Source organism: Opisthorchis viverrini (genome assembly GCF_000715545.1).
Source record: "Opisthorchis viverrini unplaced genomic scaffold opera_v5_45, whole genome shotgun sequence".
NCBI lineage: Eukaryota > Metazoa > Platyhelminthes > Trematoda > Opisthorchiida > Opisthorchiidae > Opisthorchis > Opisthorchis viverrini.
In genome coordinates, this window is record NW_008751701.1 from 1848774 (window position 1) to 1868909 (window position 20136).

The following is a 20136-nucleotide window of genomic DNA, read 5'->3' on the forward strand; positions in this document are numbered from 1 at the left end:
GGAGGGACTTAGTGCCAGCTTAACACAATCATTCCGAGGTGCCTACACCTCCAGACATTCATTCAGGCAATCTGAACAGAAACTGACAACAAGAACGCCACTGACATCGGTTGGCAGCCATATCCTGTAGTGTCTCCAACCAGGCACAGTGAAGATCATGCGGTCCCCCTCCTGGAAGGCGAGTAGCACCGACAGCACCTAAGCGTTTCGTGATCTCCTTCATACTCCTTTGCCAAGTCAAGGGTTGGCCACCTGTCTGTTTGCGCCACTCTGAGTTGGGCATGGAAAACAGCACTCTTCGGCAGACGATGGTTCGGCATACGTAACACATGTCCCAACCAACGCAGCTTCTGGTGCTGCACACATTCTTCAATGGAAATACCCGTTACACAACCGAAAACACAGATTTTGAGAAAGCGACTCGGTCATGGATAGTTCGCTGAACAATAATGAGTACTGTGTTTCGGCTAGACAGCTTTGCTGCGATATCTCGAACATCATCCCCCCTGAAACATGCAAGATATTCACTTGAAGAATGTCATCGACGAGAGGCTTGGCCAGGATTCGACTATTGCTCAACTGGGCGTATTTCGCTAATTCCGCACGATTTGGGCTTAACCAGTTCATAAGGTTGACGAAGCAGATACTCAGGGAATTCGTCTACCTGACGATGTTCCTGAAGTGGAATGAGAAACCGGTCGTTGGCTGTCGAACACTTTTCAGCACCTTCATATCTCAGATGATGTACAAACCGAAACACGAGACTGTCCTTACGCAGTCAGTACATTCAGCTGAAGAATATCCTAGGCGAAAGATTCAGCTACAAACGGTTTGAGCCTCCGGTTAACACCCGAAAGTGGGTGTAGTCCGCAAACTGCATAAATTTGGTGTTCGAGAAGCTATCAGAGTCAACATTTTCACTCATTTTCTCTCTCTCTGGTCCAAAAAGAGTTGTTTGAATTTTCAGTGTAGCCTACGCATGAGAGATGTTCACCGATTTCGTGGGGAACTTGAATGTTGTCATGCTGCGCACTGAGAGAATGAAAAAACATCAAGGCGACATCACTGATCTTTTCCGCACTCGGCATCCACGATATTCACCTACTCACACTGTGGAACTTTCCCGCTGAATTATAGTGTCCTTGGTTGAGAGTGGAGTTCATTGATGTACGCAAACTAACGTTCAGCCAAAGGTTCGCCTAGGGATCCCACGGAGGGGAATAAAGTACTTATTTTCACCACACGGCTATGTAACAGATGCGGTTCATTGAAGCCTGCATGAGTGAAGACTTTGAAGGACCTATTCATGACTGAGTCCTCCGAGAAGGACCGAACCATGAGGACCAGGTGGTGCCGCGACTTTCGTGCGAGATACGTGGGGTCATAAACAACCATGTGTCTCGCATGGGAATCAGATCCATCGATGAGTGAAAGACCTCTCTCTCTCTCTAAATGGTTCAGAAGACCTCATTCGCAAAAAGCGTATCGTTAAGCACAAGGACCGATTTCATAATGGCCGAAGTCTCAATCAAGTACTCTTTTGGTGAGATGGAAGAGGGATTTAGGCGTAAGTCTACTGACCTGAAGGTCCATAGTTCGAATCCAACCCTGACATCTTGACTGCTCCAGTATAGGCTTATGCAACCTGACGACGCCATAACCTTCGTGCCTCCTTCAGGCAGGTGGCATCTGAGGGTTATTGCTCCTGAACGATATGCGAAAGTCAAATGACACCCGACTGAGGAGGACGGAAATGATCACGATTGAATTCTGAATCAGAACACCTAGTGATCCTTTTTGCGGCTCATCAGGTAGACGCAGTCCCCGAGTTTCCGTCAACCTTATGTTCTACTTGAAGCCAAATTGCACGAAGTTAGCGAATATACACTCATTTGCAAACTAATTTGGTTTTTCGAGAGACTCACATGGAACCCAGCTGAATATCTCGTTTGTGATGTTCTCAGGCAACTGAATGTGCTGCGCCAGGCCGCCTCATGTTTTAGTAGCTACGATATTCGAGATATCGCGATGCATGTATGTCTTTGTAATGTACTACTCATAGGGTTGCTGAAAAGCCCAAGACCGGTTTCACCCTTTTTGGGGCTCATCAGGTCGCATCTGAAACATGGGGCGGCCTGGTGCGGGACATTCAGTTGCCTGAAAACATCACAAACCAGAGATTCGGCTGGGTTCCAGGTGATTCTCTCGAAAAACCAAATTAGTTTACAAATGAGTGTATATTCTCTAACCTGGTGATCTACTTTTTTCAGTCCTCTCTGAACAACATTTCAGAAGGATACAGTGCCTCGTCAAATTTTGAGGGTCGTTTTTTTTTCTTCAGGGTGTTCCGTACATGACTTCTACAAGGTGGAGCTGACGCTTAGAGATGAGAACAGCTATTTACTGCCCACTCCAGTGAATGAATTAAAGGGGCGGTTAAGAATTACGGAAAATTTAGAGGTGCACATCAAAAGTGGAGTTGGAAGCGAGGACTCGACCAATAGTCAAGTGTTCTCAGCTGTTGCGTGGGTTGGACGGCCACCTATTTTGTTTGGGAGTGCAATGTGGTATGTTCAACGTTGTTGTGCCCCTCCTGGTTGTGTTGGACCAGTTTCTGTTTCGGTGATAGTACTTCCAACCGAACGTCTACCGTTGAGTTATCACCAGGCTATCCTTACCGCTATGCTAATCTCGGCATCAATATGCGGTCAGCCGAGTAATTTATTTGATCACAATTTTATCGTAGTTTGTTGCATCTAGTATAATTTTTAAAAAAAACTCCTGTCTAATTGCCGACTTTATCGGTTTGAACGGTCTACTGTTCCTGGATTCTACTAGTATGCCTACATGTGTCACGTTTCATTGTGCATTGTTTACAGTGAGAGTGTGGACACGTACAGACGATGGCGCAAGTTACTATAAACATCCAGGTGATCTCTCGTGCTGCACGAAATTTGGAATTGTGAAGCGTTAGTTTTAGGCAAGTTACTGTCGTTCCAGCTCGTACTTACGAAGAACCTGTGATCAGAGTCGCAGTATAGGTCCGGACTTGCGTGGGGCCTCAAGCCATTCATGTACTTCGTTCAGCTGTAGCACTCTTTCGGTGTCTAGCTGCCATGTCACACGAAGGAGGCACGAGGGCTTGGATACTGCCAGGTTGCCACATCCTAGACAGGGGAAGTCGAGTGGCAGAGGGCGGGTTCGAATCACAGACCTTCCGTCAGCAAATTGGCGCTCTAACCACTTGGTTCATCTCGCCCCCTCATGTACTGACTGAACCGAGGTCGGGAAGTGAAGTCCCGTGCTACAATGTCTTCCAGTTACGAACGGCGTCACACCACAAAGTGGTCAGCTTTGGATAGAAACCGCCAGCACTGGTTGACGAGTGAATTTCATACCAACGGCCAACTTGCCTTTGGAGATGTTGTTAACCGAGAAGTTGAGTATGCAGGAGTACAGGTCATTAAACGATCGACGCAGAAGTTTACGTATTTCTTCCTGGCGTCTATAAGTGGACACTCTTCAGAAGAACGCACAAAATATGTTGATGTGTGTTACACCTTTGAAAACGAAGGCGAGAGAGAGCCTAAAACATATAGCATATCCAGGTAATTTTGTCAGAAACTATTCCACTCTGGCCCCAAGTATGACGGAAACACTTTCGATGTTAAAGAAAGAAGCGCACAGGAGCTTAGAAAAAGTATCATTTTGGTTGTGGCACCCTTTCTGTGCCTATCTGCCGTGCCACCCGAAGGGAGCGCGAGGGCGATGATGACAGGAGCATCCGCGATGCCTGGGTTGTATTAGAACCATCAAGCTTTCGGTCAGTAGGTTCAACCTTTAACCACTCCGCATTCTCAAGCCCTAGCATTTAGAATTTTAGGGGGAACAATGTATACAGCCGTTTAGTGGCCAAAAGATCATGACAACCACCCGTGAAGAGTAGCTTGTTTGTTCGGTTCACCTCGTCTATAAACGGGAATGTATGTTCAGATGTAAACATGTTTTCAGGTAGGTAGACCTGACGGATATCTACCAGTTCGCATCACAGTCCCTGTTGCAAAACACACCAACATGTACGACGCAAAATTCATTCCGAGTTTCCACCACTCCTCAAGTTAAGCAGGTGTCTCGAGAAACATCAAGTTTGGAGCTCGGTTTCTTCACTTGACCTTACTTAGTAGTTTTCAACAATTCAGTTTGCCTCGAACGTCAGTGCCTTTTCCCCCGTTGTCATGCTATATCCAGAGTTAACACACGATGCAAAAATATGAAAACTTTCACGTGTACGTGTTTTGGACCACAGTCTCCTTAATGCCTTCTTATTACCGTGAACCCCGGTCGGGATAGCCGAATGATAGCCTGGTGCGCTTGGCTAGTCTGCCAGAAAAATCAATGAACATGCGAACCGGCTGAACTATCGATCACTGTCGCGTACAAGCGGGTCAAAAAAAGTGATACTTAGAATACAACTCATTTGTCAAGGGCGAGTGAAGAACAACCAATGAAATCTGTCTCAACGAAAAAAGCGGTTATTCCATTGGCTGTTTTATAGTCCCGTTACGTTCGGAGCTGGTTCTCCTAATAGAACGGAAGGAGTGTGTTGGTTAACTTGTCCTCAAAGTCAGTTGGTTCGAATCTTACGTATTAGGTCGGTAGGGGAAATGTATTAAACAGACAGAGTGGTGTGCGCTGGGAGTTGCGGAGCTGGTCTCCCTTGATCAGACCAAACCCTACAGAGTGTTGATAACTCTGGATGGGCTTATTATGAGAGATTGCTGGCCTTTTCCAACCAGTGTGTTTGGCCTTGTGAATTACACTGGAATTCGTTTGAGCTTTACTCAGCAGAAAATCTATGCAAACTTTCTGGAAAAATGACTCCCCGATTAGCTCCATGCATTTGCCAAATGAGTGTAAACATGGCCGTTGATTTGTCCGCTGAACTGGATGATTTAGCTCTGGTGATCGGATGATTTCATCACCAATCAGGAGGTGACATCATCAGTGCGTTGGGTTCAACCTCTGACCAATCACTGTGCCCTATTCCGCATTGATGACGTGACTTCGATCATTGGTGAATCGTTTGCCTTCTGGTTGGCCAGCTCAACGAACAAACCAAAAACTGTCCTCTCTGCCCGTACCATTTCAATAGCAAACAGAAGGAAGCACTTCGAGCCTTGGACACTAACCTAGTCCGAAGGCGACGAATCATTGTTTTTCCTTTGCGTGGACTTTTCGACAAGGTCACAAATTCACCGGTATTTGGTTGACCGCTCCACAATTTCGGCACACAGGGCTTAAAAACAAAATATCAACTTGACATTCCATGGACGTGTGCCGCCACGCCCGGGGACTCTGTTTATGCGCTAAACCACACGAAGGTCACAAACAACCTGAGTTGTGTTCTGGTATTTTGAATGTCAACGGAATAGAAAAACATTTGGTCACCACTTTGAGTTATGATTCGAACCGGGTTAAGCAAACAGCCGAAACATTACTTTGTGTCTACGTGTAGTGTGTGTGTGTGTGTGCGCGCGCGGTTAGATTGATAGCTAATCTCCGAACACCTTGAGGTTCAGTGGTCGCTCGTAACCAGGCGTCCATTTGCGGATCTTTATAGAGCCTCTTCGACGTTCCACCCTTTGCAAGAGGTGGGACCACAGACGATTAAATGGAATTTTGTTTACTAGAAATCTAGAAAGGAGCCAAATTTGTGTACTTGAAAGAAACAACTAAATAACTTGCAACCCCGGTTACGAGACCATACAAAAAACAAGGCCCAATCTCAGTTAATATGATGTCATTTCCCCCATTCATGACCGATATGAAGCTGGTCTAGTCTCTGGTTACGGATACTTAGTTTTCAGGTTCGTACCCCCTCCCATAAAAGAGTTGTTATTGCCTGTTTCTGCAGTATACAGTGTTCTTTTTCAAGACTGGCTCCCCCCACAGCGCCCTTCTAGATGGGAGCGGTATTTATGAGAGTGAAATAAAGCATATTTCAAATGGCTACTTAGTCCTGGCATTCATATCCCAGCACTCATTCAGATCAGGCGCTTATCAGAAGGCTTTGCTTTGAGAGCGCAGTATAGTGGCTTTGAATCCATTCGGTCCCCTGTTTTATACGGTCATTTTTATTCAAGAGTTTCCCGTGCGTGGGTTTTACAGAGGTTCAACACTGGGCGTTACATCTCGCCAGGATTTATATTCCTATTTGGTACGACACCGCTATGCATTGCAAAGACGTAATACACTACTCATAAGGTTGCTGAATACGCCCCGACAGCCCAAGACCTGTTCCGCCTTTATTGGGTTTCATCAAGCAGATGCGGTCCCAGAGTTTCCGTTAACCTTATGTTTTACTTGAACTCAAATTCCGCGAAATTACCAAAGTGCAACTCGTTTGTATACCGGTTTGGCTTTGCGGGAGACTCACCTGGAATCTCTCGTTTATGATGTTTTCAAGCAACTGAATGTGCTGCACCAGGCCATCTCATGTTTTAGTTGGTATGCTATTCAAGATGTCGCCCCAAGAACGGCGAAACAGACCGTGGGCTGTCTAGGGAGTTTCAGAAACCTTATTAGTAGTGTATTACGTCTAAGCTGAAGTAATCGTCGAGATCCAGGCCATCCGATTGTATCGTTCCCTTGGATGCATGATAGTCTCAGGGTCGAACGAAGATAATCAATCAACTTATTGGTTTTATTATCAAAGTGACGCACACACACACATAGTGTCTTTTGTCTCGGCATAGAACTGTTTCATATATCACCCAGATTTCATCCTGGTATCTAGCCTCTTCATTCTGTGGTTTGTTTAATTTATGATTGATTTTTGCATGTCTGATGACCCGTTTCCGCCTTGATTCACCAGCGAAACCATACAGTTCAGTGTACTGTTGTCCTGAAGAATCGATATTCCAGTGTAGATGTGCGCGCACACGTTTTCAGCATTTGGATACCGCTCCACTAGACAGTTTTCCATCCAACCAACGTGTTCGTACAGGTCTTGGTTTAGTCCGATTGATGTTAGTTAGCACAACTTATGTGGACCGGTGGATTCGTATACTTTCGCCTATTAGCAATCTACGTTCCTTTATGGGAATGGCGCATGACAAATTTGCGAGTTGTGTAATGCTACGTAGATTCTGAATTATGCATTAGCGCCTTTTGTAAAAGGCACTACTCATTTCAAGAAGTCCCATCCATGTAGAATTGGTCAGCTGTAGTACACTTTCGGTGCCTGACTGCCATGCCACCCGAAGGAAGTCAGGTTGTTCAAGCCTAGACAGGGAATGTCGAGAGGCAGAGGTCGGGTTCAAACTATGGACCTTCCGGGTCAGTAAAATGCGCTCTGAACAAAGGGGCATTGACATTACTCACGGATGTAGTCATTGACAACGCTGTGGGATAAGTTTCACACACGCTGTCCAGTCAGGATGAAATTGCAGAAATGGGACGCTTCGCGTTGGATCTCCTCTGTCGGGTCTCACAATCCATGTCTGCAAATCGCCTGTTATCTGGGTCAAATTCCGATACCGCGTAATCCACAGATTCTGGGACAAATTACATGTATACCGCTGAGTATACGTGAGTAACCCTCACCGGTTTTGTGCGTCACACACAGCGTTGGATAAAATACTGCTATTCAGCCCCGATTCACCGCATCAATATTTTTACAGCTTGCACTTCATGTAGCTGTGGTACGCAGTCGTTAAAATTGCTTTGATTTCCGGTGGCAGAGCGCGTAGAATCCTACTGTTCTGTCGCCCATAGGCGACGATTCATGGCAAGAACGGCGATGGTTATCCGCCCATCAGTTGTCGGTTTCAACAAAATGGCTCCTAGGTGCTGTGCAATCCTAGACGATTAATCTTGACGTTGGGGGGTTAATTATCAAGTCGGAAAAAAAATTTGAACAAGTGAAGAAAAGACGACGCTGTTTGAACGTTCCGACTCAACCTTCGGGCGTTGAGTGGGCATTCGAACGGGGAACCCTAGGCCTGATTAGCTAGTAGATTGACTGATCTGGCTGTTTTTTAATCTTCCTGGAGCAAAAGATCATAGAAATACGGCTGAAGGGTCCTGATGAGAGCATGTCAGGCCTTGGAGGACTATTCACTTTTTGAGACAGCAATATGAGAAATGACCAAAGAATAGCCCCTTTCAGCGGTGGGCAACTTCGAGGCAGTCGTACAGACAAGGCCTTCTACCTCCTCGTAGCTTGGCGAGGGATTGTCAAGAGAAGTCGAGTTATATCCCGAAAAATTTGTAACAATTTTCGTCCCTTTCGGGGACTGTAGAACCGATTTTCACACCACTCGTAGATGAACAGTCGTCCTCCTGTCCTGGCGCACCTACTTCGATAAGTGTGAGAGGGACTCAGTATCCCCCCTCCGTTCGGTTCATGACATCAGAAGGCATTAGGTACATCGTGTAATACACAATGACCGTGAGAAATGCCATTCTTCAGGAGGTTTTTATGAAGAATGTGTGCTGAATCATTTTAATAACTTCTAAATCAAAGTATGGCTGTGACTTTCTGAAATGGCTGCCGCTAACCTGTGGCTCGAATGAATCCTCCCATTTAGAACAAACACATAACCATGCTACTTGTCCGTGGTCAGTAGTATATATTATTAGTTGAGACTGAAGTCTTATTTGGCCCTCACTTCTCCATGCTCCCATTACGATTGACCTCATTGGCTTTGAAGCAGAACTCCGAATTTCGGGGCAAAGTTTTTAGGTCGAACCTTTATTGCAGACTACTATATTTGGCCTGTTTTTGTCGATGCGTCAGACAATTCTGTCTCTCCCACAGCTTTTCGAAATGTGAACATTGTTGTTCTAATACCAGGCGAGAGTTCGGTGGAACGAGTACTTGAGATTATTCTGAAAATGTGCTTCGCGTCCTCCAATACATTATTATTGCAGTGACCAGAAAGGCGTTCAAGGTGGTAGGCAGCACGAGAATCCGATATTCCACTGACACAAAGGATGCATCGCCTCGAATCTCAGCCAGTGACCGCGCCAGTGAGGTTTATGGTGACAAAGCATATCTTGATTTGGTTGATGGAATCTCTCATTTGTGTTGTTGGAAAACACATGGTTCACTGTGACGTACGCCCACTATTCACGAATGTCGGTAGAACTCGTGTATAAAAAAGCATGCCAGTCAGATGGGTTGTGTTCAACCTATGCAACATATGCAGATTGGCAAAGGCAGTGTGAATACCACTCATTCAGACACAAGCTGATATTTGCATAGGACGTCGCTGACATCGCTTTCAAGCAAACCGAATCGAGTGAGGGCGCTTTATAAACAACCGGCTAGTGAGTGATTTCCTGGTGTAGAATCGATTTATCAGTACTCCACATGTCGGAAAAGCCTCACGCTCGTAGAGCTCTTTTTCGCCCTGTTCTGTGCTGCTTGGGAGCAGTGGGTCGAGAGTGTATGACTTGGCAACGAAGTGTGAAAGCACTAAATTTAGTCGGGTCGATTCCCCGGATAGAGACTCCTGGAATCAACCCAACAATTGTTACCGACAATGGCAGAAATGGCCCAATCGCGCGCGTTCGTCAAGGCGATCACATTCAATACGTACCTGCCCGGTTCCAGAACTGCCTGACCATTTCATTACCTCCAATGTACGGCTGCATAACCTACGTTCTCCCATTTCTCGGTGATCGGAACTGTAGCAGGTGGAGCCATTTTATCCACCATGGTTTATAGCTGATAAATCGAACTGAACTGATTCTCCGGGCTGAAAAGTTTTGAGGCATAAATGCTTCCGCCCCGTATAAACGGGGACTCGTTAATGCATGGCAGAAAGTCTACTATTAGTTTGTAAGGTTTAAACAACCGGTACCCACCGGTGGGATGGCCCAAGTGGTTAGAGCGCGAATTTACTGACCTCAGGGTCCGTGGTTCAAACTCGACCTCTGCCTCTCGACTTCCCCTGTCTAGGCTTGGGCGACCTGGCGGTATCCCAGCCCTCGTGCTTCCTTCAAGTGCCATGGCAGCTAAACCCCGAAAGGGTGCCACAGCTGAATGATCCATTGATTTGTTAGCCATCGAACTTAATCAAACGGCGAGATGAGGGTCCCACATAAAAGGAGAGAGACGTGTACCGAGTGAATAGAACCACAGACATAGTTAGCACCGTATCATGCTGACTGTGCAGAACCAGAAGAACATGTCAGCCGTTATTCTGCACAGAAATTGGTGCAATTTAACGGGATAAACCTTCAGGAGGCTTCTTCTAGCATTAACTACTTGGTCGGGCCAGCTTGTTTTCCTGGATCTCCGGACGCGTTCCAGAAAAAAGGTATCCCGTGACATGTCAACAATTTTGGCTCGTATGAGCACACATGCCTTCAATATCAGTAGTCCCTCATTATTCGACGGCAAAAGTGTTGCCTTCTGTGACCGCTTTAGTCTGCAGACAGGTTCGATCAAACAAGGAGAGGTTATATGACCAGTCTTACATTTCAGCTGACCCTTGACCGTTTGTCTTGCCCTTAGCTGTCTTGACTCGTCTACGCGAACAAAAAGCTTTCCGAATGTCTCATAACGGTACTCCTTCAAATGTTCGAAACACGAACAACCGATTAAAGACGCTTCTATTTTCATAAAGGAAACTACTCACCAGGTTGCTAAAAACTCTTCCACAGCGCACGACCGGTTTCGCGTTTCATGGGGCTCATGAGGTAGGCGCAGTCCTCGAGTTTCCGTCAACCTTATGTTCTACATTATGTTTTGTTTTTGGTACAGAAACTTCATCTTGTTAGTTGAGTAAGCTACCTGTTTGCTCGAGCTTTACCGACATCTAAGAGGTCTTTTTCAAGTATCGAGTTTCCTCAACCTTATGTTCTACATTATGTTTTGTTTTTGGTACAGAAACTTCATCTTGTTAGTTGAGTAAGCTACCTGTTTGCTCGAGCTTTACCGACATCTAAGAGGTCTTTTTCAAGTAGTAGACCAGATCAGTGTTGAATGTTAGTCAAAGCCCCGTTAGTGAGTATGGTTTAGCCAGGAATGTGTTCATTTCAATTTACTTCATGTTTAGGGGTACTTCCTTTTCTGTTCACGAATTAAGGCTACGACAATTTGTTTAGGGAAAATGGAAGAATGTGGGATTTCGGGCAGCCAATCCAAGCTGCCCTACCGCGCACACCGTCAGCTCGGTTATACCTAAACTACTTTCAGCATATTTGCTAGTTTTACGCCTTCCGTCCTTTTCGCTTTTGAATACTCGGCGAGTTCCGCTGGCTTGAACATAGACGGCTGCGTTACGAATCCTTTTTCCTAACTGCAAAAGAACTTACACCCTTTTGTAATAGACTACTCATAAGTTTGCTGAAAACACCTCGACAGCCCACGACCGATTTCGCCCTTCTTGGGGCTCATCAGGTAGGTGCAGTCCCCGAGTTTTCGTCAACCTTATGTTCTACTTGAAACCAAATTGCACGAAGTTAGCGAATATACACTCATTTGCAAACTAATTTGGTTTTTCGAGAGACTCACCTGAAACCCAGCTGGATCTCTCGCTTTTGATGTTTCTAGGCTGCACTAGGCCGCCTTATGTTTCAGTCGCTACGATATTCACTCTTTTTAAGACTCTATGCTGTCCCGCTTCTAGCGTCACCACCCAGTCTTCAAACGACACTTGACATTCATCCGCCTTCCTTGGCTGTTTGTTTCTTCCTTTGTGCTCACCAGCTCTCGTATACAGCTATTTATCTCTATGTCCTATTTGAAACCTCAAATGATCGTCAGCTTTTACGTTCTACAGTCAGTCTTTTCAACAAGAAAGTGCCAGCATCGTGCGTAGTCTTTCTCACTTCTGGAACGCTATCCTTGTGATATCCTTGGGCGTCTTTGTGTGAATCGTCATGCTGGGACAGATAGCTCCCTTAGATGTGCTCGCGAGTACTCGCATTCTTGAAATCTCGTTTCAGTTCACCTCAAGATATCCTGTTATCTATTTGATGTCTTGTTCACACGCTGCTCTCGTCTAACCAAACAGTGATGCACCAACGGTACGAGGGCGCAACTTGCATTCTCACTGACTTATGCAAAAAACGTCACTGGAAGTTGATCGTTTTGTGATTTTGCCTTCTGTGGGTTTGCACACCTCAGTAATGTACGAATACCTCTCGTTCAGCTGTAGCACTATTTCAGTGGCTAGCTGCGATGCAACCAGAAGGAGGCACAAGGAATGGTATACTGCCAGGTTGCCCAAGCTTAGACAAGGGAAGTTGAGAGGCAGAGGTCGGGTTCGAACCATGGACCTTCCGGTCAGTAAATTCACGCTGTAACCAATAGGGGCATCTCGTCCCATGCCTCTCTTTGATGTCATGCTACCCATCTACGTTCCCATATGCTCAAGGAACCAACCATTGAAGCCAATCTGTAAGGTTAGCTGGTTGTACGAAATATCGTGTGTGTTCTCAGGACGCGGACACAGCCAATTGAATCTCAGAGCACGTGACTGTTTTAGCGCTTGAGCTAGGACTTTGTTCTAAGTTCCACTCAAGTTGGATGCATTCTGTCCGAAAAACTCCCAATCAGATCCACAAAATCGATTCTCAACATCAGCATACAGATGAGTACTCAAAGAGGCTGGTGGCGGCGGATTTCGGGAGTTCGTCTTTCACTTAGGATCTGATGGGCGAGACGCGTATGACACAATCACAAGGTCATTTGTACAAGCCAACGGGTAGCAAAATTTGGATGGGAGAGTAGTATACTGTTGTGGTGTATTCGGGCAGTTTTCTTCGTATCATTAAACACTAATCGATAAACAAGTCCAATCGTCTCAACTGTTATCGGAAGGGGGTCCCTCAGTTAAAATCGCCCCGTACTCTTTGTTGAAACAAAGTGTGTGCAAAAGACACGTCCATGCCGGTCTGTTTCCGGCCATATCATCCACAGAATTAACTCCAGGTGAGCTGTGTCATTCGAACAGTACGTCAGGTCACGAAACAAGTACAACAAAGATCATTTTTAATTCCAAAGCACGTGTACGTTTGACGTGCAAATGCGTGACCAGTGCCTTGTGAGCAGAGGTCCTGTCGACCGGAAGATTGAATCATTAGTAGCGAGAAGACGACGAAAACAAGTGAGAAACAGAGAGGAGAGTGGACGTCCACTTTGATCTATGGTTGGCCATGCCTATATTGAACTGTTCAGTAAACTGAGCCTTGCACATCGGAAGCCTTGCACACTGGAAGACTTTGCAGATGTGGTCAACTCGTTAACGGCTATTTTGTTCCTGGTGGCCGGTGTCCTTATCACAGTGAAACAGTACGTTCTGAATTCTATTTCGTGTTACATACCAGTCAAACCAACCGGTGACAGCTACAATGACTTCCTTTCTAATTACTGCTGGGTTCATGGAACTATTCCACTCCGCCCGAACGAAGTGATGCCTCAAACTCCCGAAGTGTGGGATGAATATGATCGGCTACGTCGTATAAGTAAGTGAGCGTAAACGATTGGCTTTGATAATGTAAAAAAAGCGCTCAAAAACTCTCGCTCGATAGATGTGAGTGCATCCGATCAGGACGAGTATGACGTTGATATTAGAAACAGTTAAATTCATACGTATGGATCGGGCTGTGCACTCTGCTCTGACGGATAGAGCCATTCCCATGTCTTACACGGGCTATGACCGTTTCTTTTCAGTGTTAGTGTGAAGAGATGTCGCCCTATAAGGGAGGTAAATTCCCCACTCACTTGATAGAGGCTCCATGGAAAGGGTGGAAACGTTTACTCGAACCACTGTGCGTCTGACAAGTAGTTTGAATATTAGTCGTGAGCTCAGCAAGCCTTTGTCTCAACTTCCATGTGGGACAAACAAAGGGCGTCATTGAAAATGTCGTACGATGTCGTATCCCAGTCATGGGAAACGGCTTCATCTTATATGACGCCATCTTCATCACCTGGTACAGCTGCTTCACCCTTACTGAGAATTATCAGCAGTGCGAATCAAAAGAAACTCAGTTTCGAAGCCGACCAGTGGCTCAGACTTCAACCGTTCGGCCACGGGCGTCTAGCCATCATTTCGGTTAGCACCCATCATTCAGTCACAGAAACCTCATCACATGACTCCGAGTGACGACTTCTCAGAATGAAGTTTCACTCATCTTTTGTAAAATTATTCTTTACCGAACCTACTCACAAAACGATAGTAATATGAGAAAATTAGATAATTTAGGCTGTCTGCCATCGAAATATTGCTCACCTGTGCCATTCGCTCGTCCCTGAAGCAGTCTTGCCACCCGGAACCTTTCGAATGCATGCAGATGACAATGCTGACCAGCCAACCGAATCTGATAACCTATTTGCCGTGAGAATACTCAGGACATTTCGAAACCTCCCAAAGAATCTCATTAAATCGATTGTCAGTGCGATAGGTTCACCGACCCACGCACATAAGTTATGCAACAACTGGCATAGCTGCTGTACAGCTGGACAGACAACATGTCAACCGTAAAGGTCAATTTACGAACATGAACAACTGAGTTTGCACTCCAATTGTTGTTTTACATAAAAGCTCGGTCAGATTACATCAACCAGTTGAAAAATTTCGGTCGGTGACGTGAGCTTGGTTTCTGCGTGGATTCCCGCTTAGCTCGGAATGATCGGCAATGATTTTATCGATCTGTTCAATAAAATTGCCTATACGAATCGCATTTCTGTGGAGGATTTTGCCGACCGTATGAATTTGCTGACTGTGGTGTTTTTTATGGTGGCTTGTATCATCGTGTCGGTGAAGCAGTACATACTCAACTCGATTGCGTGTTACATACCGGTAAAGCCAACCGGGTCGAACTACGATGATTACTTGACCAATTATTGTTGGGTTCATGGAACTATTCCGCTACGTCCGAGAGAAGCGATGCCTCAAACTCCTGAGGTTTGGAAGTTATATGATCAAACGCGTCGAATAAGTAAGTCGATGGACCACTCTTATTTCACTTGCTTAGTACCACTTCGGTTTCTGCTACAGAGTATTTGAGTTTGTCCTCAAAGAATGCAAGCTTTAACAGCAGCTCCCTCTGTAGAGAGGTTCCTTGGGTAGACCTCAAAGGCTGTCAAATGCAGTCACGATTTTATGTGGCCCTGCTTCTCGAAGAGTAACCCTACTTACATGCTTCTGGGCATGCAGTCATTGAACACACCACTTACAATCCAGGGAGAGGTACTGGAAGTTGTGGAGCGTTTTACAGATCTTGGAAGTTGTATTAGTTCTAATTGTAATGTGACAGTTGAGGTGAATGCACGAATCTACAAGGCTCGGGCCGCGTTTGCTAACTTGAGACACCTATGGCGTCAGCATAGTTCATCCCTGAATCTGAAAGGACTTGTGTATCAAGCTACAGTACGGGCTGTTTTGTTGTATGGCTGTGAGACTTGGCCTATTCGAGCAGCGGACCTGAGACGTCTTCAAGTGTTCGACAATCGTTGTCTCGGAACCATAGCTCATGTGGGTTGGTGTCGGTGAATCCGTAACGAGGCATTTAGAAAGCGCGTTTTCGGTTGTGCAACGGGTATTTCCATTGAAGAATGTGTCCAGCACCAGAAGCTGCGTTGGTTGGGACATGTGTTACGTATGCCGAACCATCGTTTGCCGAAGAGAGTGCTGTTTTCCATGCCCAATTCAGAGAGGCGTAAACAGAGAGGTGACCAACCCTTGACTCGGCAGAGGAGTATGAAGGAGATCACGAAACGCTTGGGTGCTGTCGGTGCTACTCGTCTTCCAGGATGGGGACGGCGTGATCCTCACTGTGCCTGGTTGGAGACACTACAAGATATGGCTGCCAACCGATGTCAGCGGTGTTCTTGTTGTCAGTTTCTATCCAGATTGCCTGAGTGAGTGTCTGGAGGTGTAGGCACCTCGGAATGATTGTGGTAAGCTAGAACTATGTCTTTACAATAAGGCTTTCAAGTAATTCATGGTCGTACGGCAGTGAAGCATCGGTGTTGAACACTGATGTCATGCTGTCGATGATGATGATGATGATGATGATGAAACTTACTTGAAAGATTCCAATGCTTCTTTCCGGTTGGTGTGCTTCCAAAACGCTCTAGAGTATCTCTGTGGGCAGTGTGATTGGTGCACACGATTAGTGTAGGTGAGCTTAATAGCTAGAAATAGGTTCAGGGACCGAAATCCCAACATTGCCCGCTAGCCAACCGCTTGGGTCTTCCCCGAGAGAACTGAAGCTATTTGGTCTCTGGGAGTGTGTCCTGAGGGTACGTTGCGATTCCGTAGTCCTGCTTAGATTCTTGCAAAATGATGACATGTCGTCTTCACTTAGGATTCGTGATCAAGTGTTACACTTTTCAAGGTTGCTCTCTCTACTGAACTCCCTTGAGAGCCGTGAATCCGATGATGAGAGTATGGAACGCTCGTCCCGGAGGTCGTTAATGATATCGTTCTAGTGGCTGAAGGCACTGTGGTCATACTCTAGTGATAGTACCATCGCAGTGAAGATCGATCGACTGGATGAGGCTGGTCATTTATGGCGTGAAAACCGAACTTCGCCGAAGCCATGTATACAAGGCAACTGTAAGCGGGGTCTTAATTGGCCCCTCCAATCCAAGAACTCTGTGCGTCTTCAAGTGTTTGATCGTCGATTTCTCCGTACCAGAGCAATGCAAAGCTGGATGCAGCGTGTCTGCAGTCAGGTGTTGTGGTAGTGGGTGACGAAGCCAAATGGCTAGATCAAGCTTGCTAATCTGAAGTGGTTGGGGCATGCATCACATATGTGTGTACAACCACCTACCGAAAAAAGTGCTGTTTCCCGTTCCGAGCGATCACTAACGCAGGGCTTGCGAAAGACAGTCAGTGACATGCGAACGTGAAATCCAAGAGCCTACTGTCAAGTTGAATGTTATGGGAACTTCCCAACTTCCTGGTGATCCTGCTTATAGGTGTCTGGGAAGCCCGCGGGACAAGACACACAACCAGTCCCAGTGGTACAATTGCTGTCACTTTCGAACCGGACTTTCCAGCTACAGTTCTGTCGTTGTGCGCCAGGCTTAGATCGGATGAGGTTAGAAAAGGACTTCGGGTTGACCATACTCATAACGCCGTACTCCAACATGATGCTCAGATCTTTTTATTTTGATACTTTCCGGAGATATAGACATCTTATCCATGAGTGTCTTCCTTAAGGACATGAGGCTTTTTTATGACAAGTTAGTTTCCTTTTCGTTCTACTCTTCACTAAGGATTTCTCTGACACCTATCAATTTGGTTTTCACGAGAGACTCAACTGAATCTCTCGTTTATGATATTCTTCAACTGAATGTGCTGGACAAAGGCCACCTCTTGTTTCAGTTGGTACGATATTCCAGATGTCACAGTCTATTTTCATAATGGAAACCACTCACAAGGTTGCTGACTGCTCCTCGACTGTTCACGATCGATTCAAGCAGAACATAAGGTTGACGGAAACTCGGCGACTGCGCCTACCTGATGAGCTTTAAGAAGAGCGAAAGCGACCGTGGGCTGTCGAAGAGTTTTCAGCAACCTTGTGAGTAGTTTACTTTATGAAAAAGGCTTTCTTTGCTTACAGTTGTGTGCCAGTTAAGAGTGTATTGCTGTCAATGATGGATGGATTTGGTTTTGTTCGTTCCCCTTGGGATCTGCAGCGCATCTGAGAAAAGTATGGGATATCACGAGGGGTAGATTTACACTGAGACCATGAGATAGATGAAAGTTAGCAGAACCGTGCTGGAAATGCCTCCAGACACTCCTATCTGGAATTTCGTCCAGAATTAGAACAAACCTACGCCAATTATCACTTCACAGCCGAATTATCAGTGACTTTCAGGTTCACCTGTGCCATAAAACCACATAGTTTTCCGGGTTATCGCCACTGATTCTCTCGTTGCAAACCTCTCACGAGCACATCGTTATTGACTGAGTAGAGTAAGCCAGGGGAGCACAACATTGGATCGATGCTCTTCGGTCACGCGTTCCTGGAATGCTTCCTGATCTAAATCAAAAGTAACGTTTTAATGCTCACCTAAAGTCTTTTCCACAGCATTGTTCAACCGCCCATATTGCCGTCTTCTGGGTATGCAATAGGAGGTTCGAAGTTCAACACAATTTAACTGTTCTGTCACGCAGACCAGGCTACGTAGATGGCTGTTTGCTTGTAGGCTGAACTGCACATCTTGGTTCAAAAATTGTTGGAGGGTGGAATGTGTTTTTCTTCTGTGTTTCTGAGGTCTACTCATCACACAAGTCACGTACAGGGTTGGAAACTGATAGTAGATAAATCATTCAACGTTACTGTTGGGGGCGAGATGGCCCAAGTGGTTAGAGCGCGAATTTATTGACTGGAAGGTCTGTGGTTCTAACCCGACCTCTGCCAATCGACTTTCCCTGTCTAGGTCAGAGCGACCTGACAGTATCCCAGCCCTCGTGCTTTTTCCGGGTGGCATGGCAGTTAGGCACCGGAAGGTTGTTACAGATGAACGATTATTATTACTGTTGTAAAAAGCCAAGCATCACGTGACAAACAATTTGGCCTGATAGAACACACTACTTGTGAGACTAGTAAAGCCCTTCGACAAATCGGTACCGGTTTCGTCTTTCCTTCAGCTCAGTAAGAAGTGAAATTTAGCTGAATCTCAGTCGAGCTGTGTTGATTCTGATCGATAGTTATAAGCCAAGATTAAGCAAAAACATCACGAGATACTTTGAAGCAAAGTTATCACCCAGTGGTCATGAAATACTAAGGGAATTAGTTGTGTTCTGCCACAGTTTCGATGGAATAGTGAGAACATAGCATTCAAATTCTAGTTGTCGAGTTTTTTGGGTTGCGAGATCCGTAGATTAGATATTCACATCACTCTCGTTTCTTGGTGAATCCATACATTGGGGGAGGGGAAGCACTGGACTCGCTCTTTTTAGAGCTCATCAGTGGTACGCATAGTTTTGGCTGTCTCGGGGACAGACATCCGGACAACCCAAGTGCGAGGTAAGCGTGTTTCGCACTGTCGACCATCACACACTGAACGCAACTGAATCATCGCGTCTGAACAGGCGTTTGAGCGATGAGATTGGTTTGCCTCAGCATGGGGGTTTTGAAGCCGCCCAGCGCCCAAGAACAATGCACGTTGTGGAGTTTGCGACGTCCACCCTTTTGTGAACCGATCACAATCTGGGCCAGTCGATTGTATGTGCGTCGGTCGATTGAACACACCAACAACAGCGTTCAGATTGCTGCCTGAGCCATCATGAGTCAGTCCGAAAGCCGCCATTGGTCAAACACATCATCCAGTAAGAAACCACATGCATGATTCCGCGGGATTTCGCCATCATCTATCTTCGTTTCACTTGAACACGCACTGGATTCGGATTAACCAAATAAATGGCTTCACAGCAATTTCTGGATCTTTATGCAAAAATCAATGCGGTCAATCAGGTCGGTCTGGAGGATTGGGCCGATCGACTCAACTTGGCCACAGTCATGCTATTCGCCCTATCGGCTTTCATTGTCGGTGTGAAACAGTACATCCTGAACGACATTAGTTGCTACATCCCCGTTAGTCCGAGCGGAGATAAATTCAAAGAATTTCTGAACGACTATTGTTGGGTTCGGGGGACCATACCGCTTGCTCGTGGTGAAGTTTTTCCTGATAGTGAGGCGGATTTGGATGAGTATGACAAATATCGAAGAATCAGTAAGTGTGCTTGTGTGTTCCTCTGATTGTGTGCATGTATAACCTTCAAAAATCAGGCCAACACACGGTTAGATTGCAGGTGGAACTTAAAAGTCCACTGTCACTGCTGGGGCAGGCTGTTCGACTCTCTCTTTGGTGGCTTCTGTCACCTTTCAACAACAGTGCCTAACTGCCATGCCACCCGAAGGAAGCACGAGGGCTGTGATACTGCCAGGTCGCCCAAGCCTAGACAGGGGAAGTCGAGTGGCAGAGGTCGGGTTCGAACCACGGACCTTCCGGTCAGTAAATTGGCGCTCTAACCAATTGGACCATCTCGCCCCTTCAACACCAGTACGGGCCTAACCGCAGTGTATATCTATAATGATAGTAAATAAAAGAATAAGTTGACTTCTGTTGAAGGGCGAACCTTCAAGTCATTCATTTAC

The 20136-nt window shown here is 46.0% G+C and overlaps 1 protein-coding gene across 1 annotated transcript in view; it reads left to right on the top strand.

The window, feature by feature from the left end:
• T265_03269 (hypothetical protein) overlaps positions 1-20136 on the top strand; it is a gene marked incomplete at both ends in the record, with an annotated part of 68597 nt that overhangs the window by 25010 nt on the left and 23451 nt on the right. The window contains 3 exons of the mRNA XM_009167702.1: positions 13246-13482; positions 15238-15494; positions 19411-19711. Of these exons, the coding sequence (XP_009165966.1) occupies positions 13246-13482; positions 15238-15494; positions 19411-19711 (795 nt within the window). The remainder of the gene's footprint in view (positions 1-13245; positions 13483-15237; positions 15495-19410; positions 19712-20136) is intronic.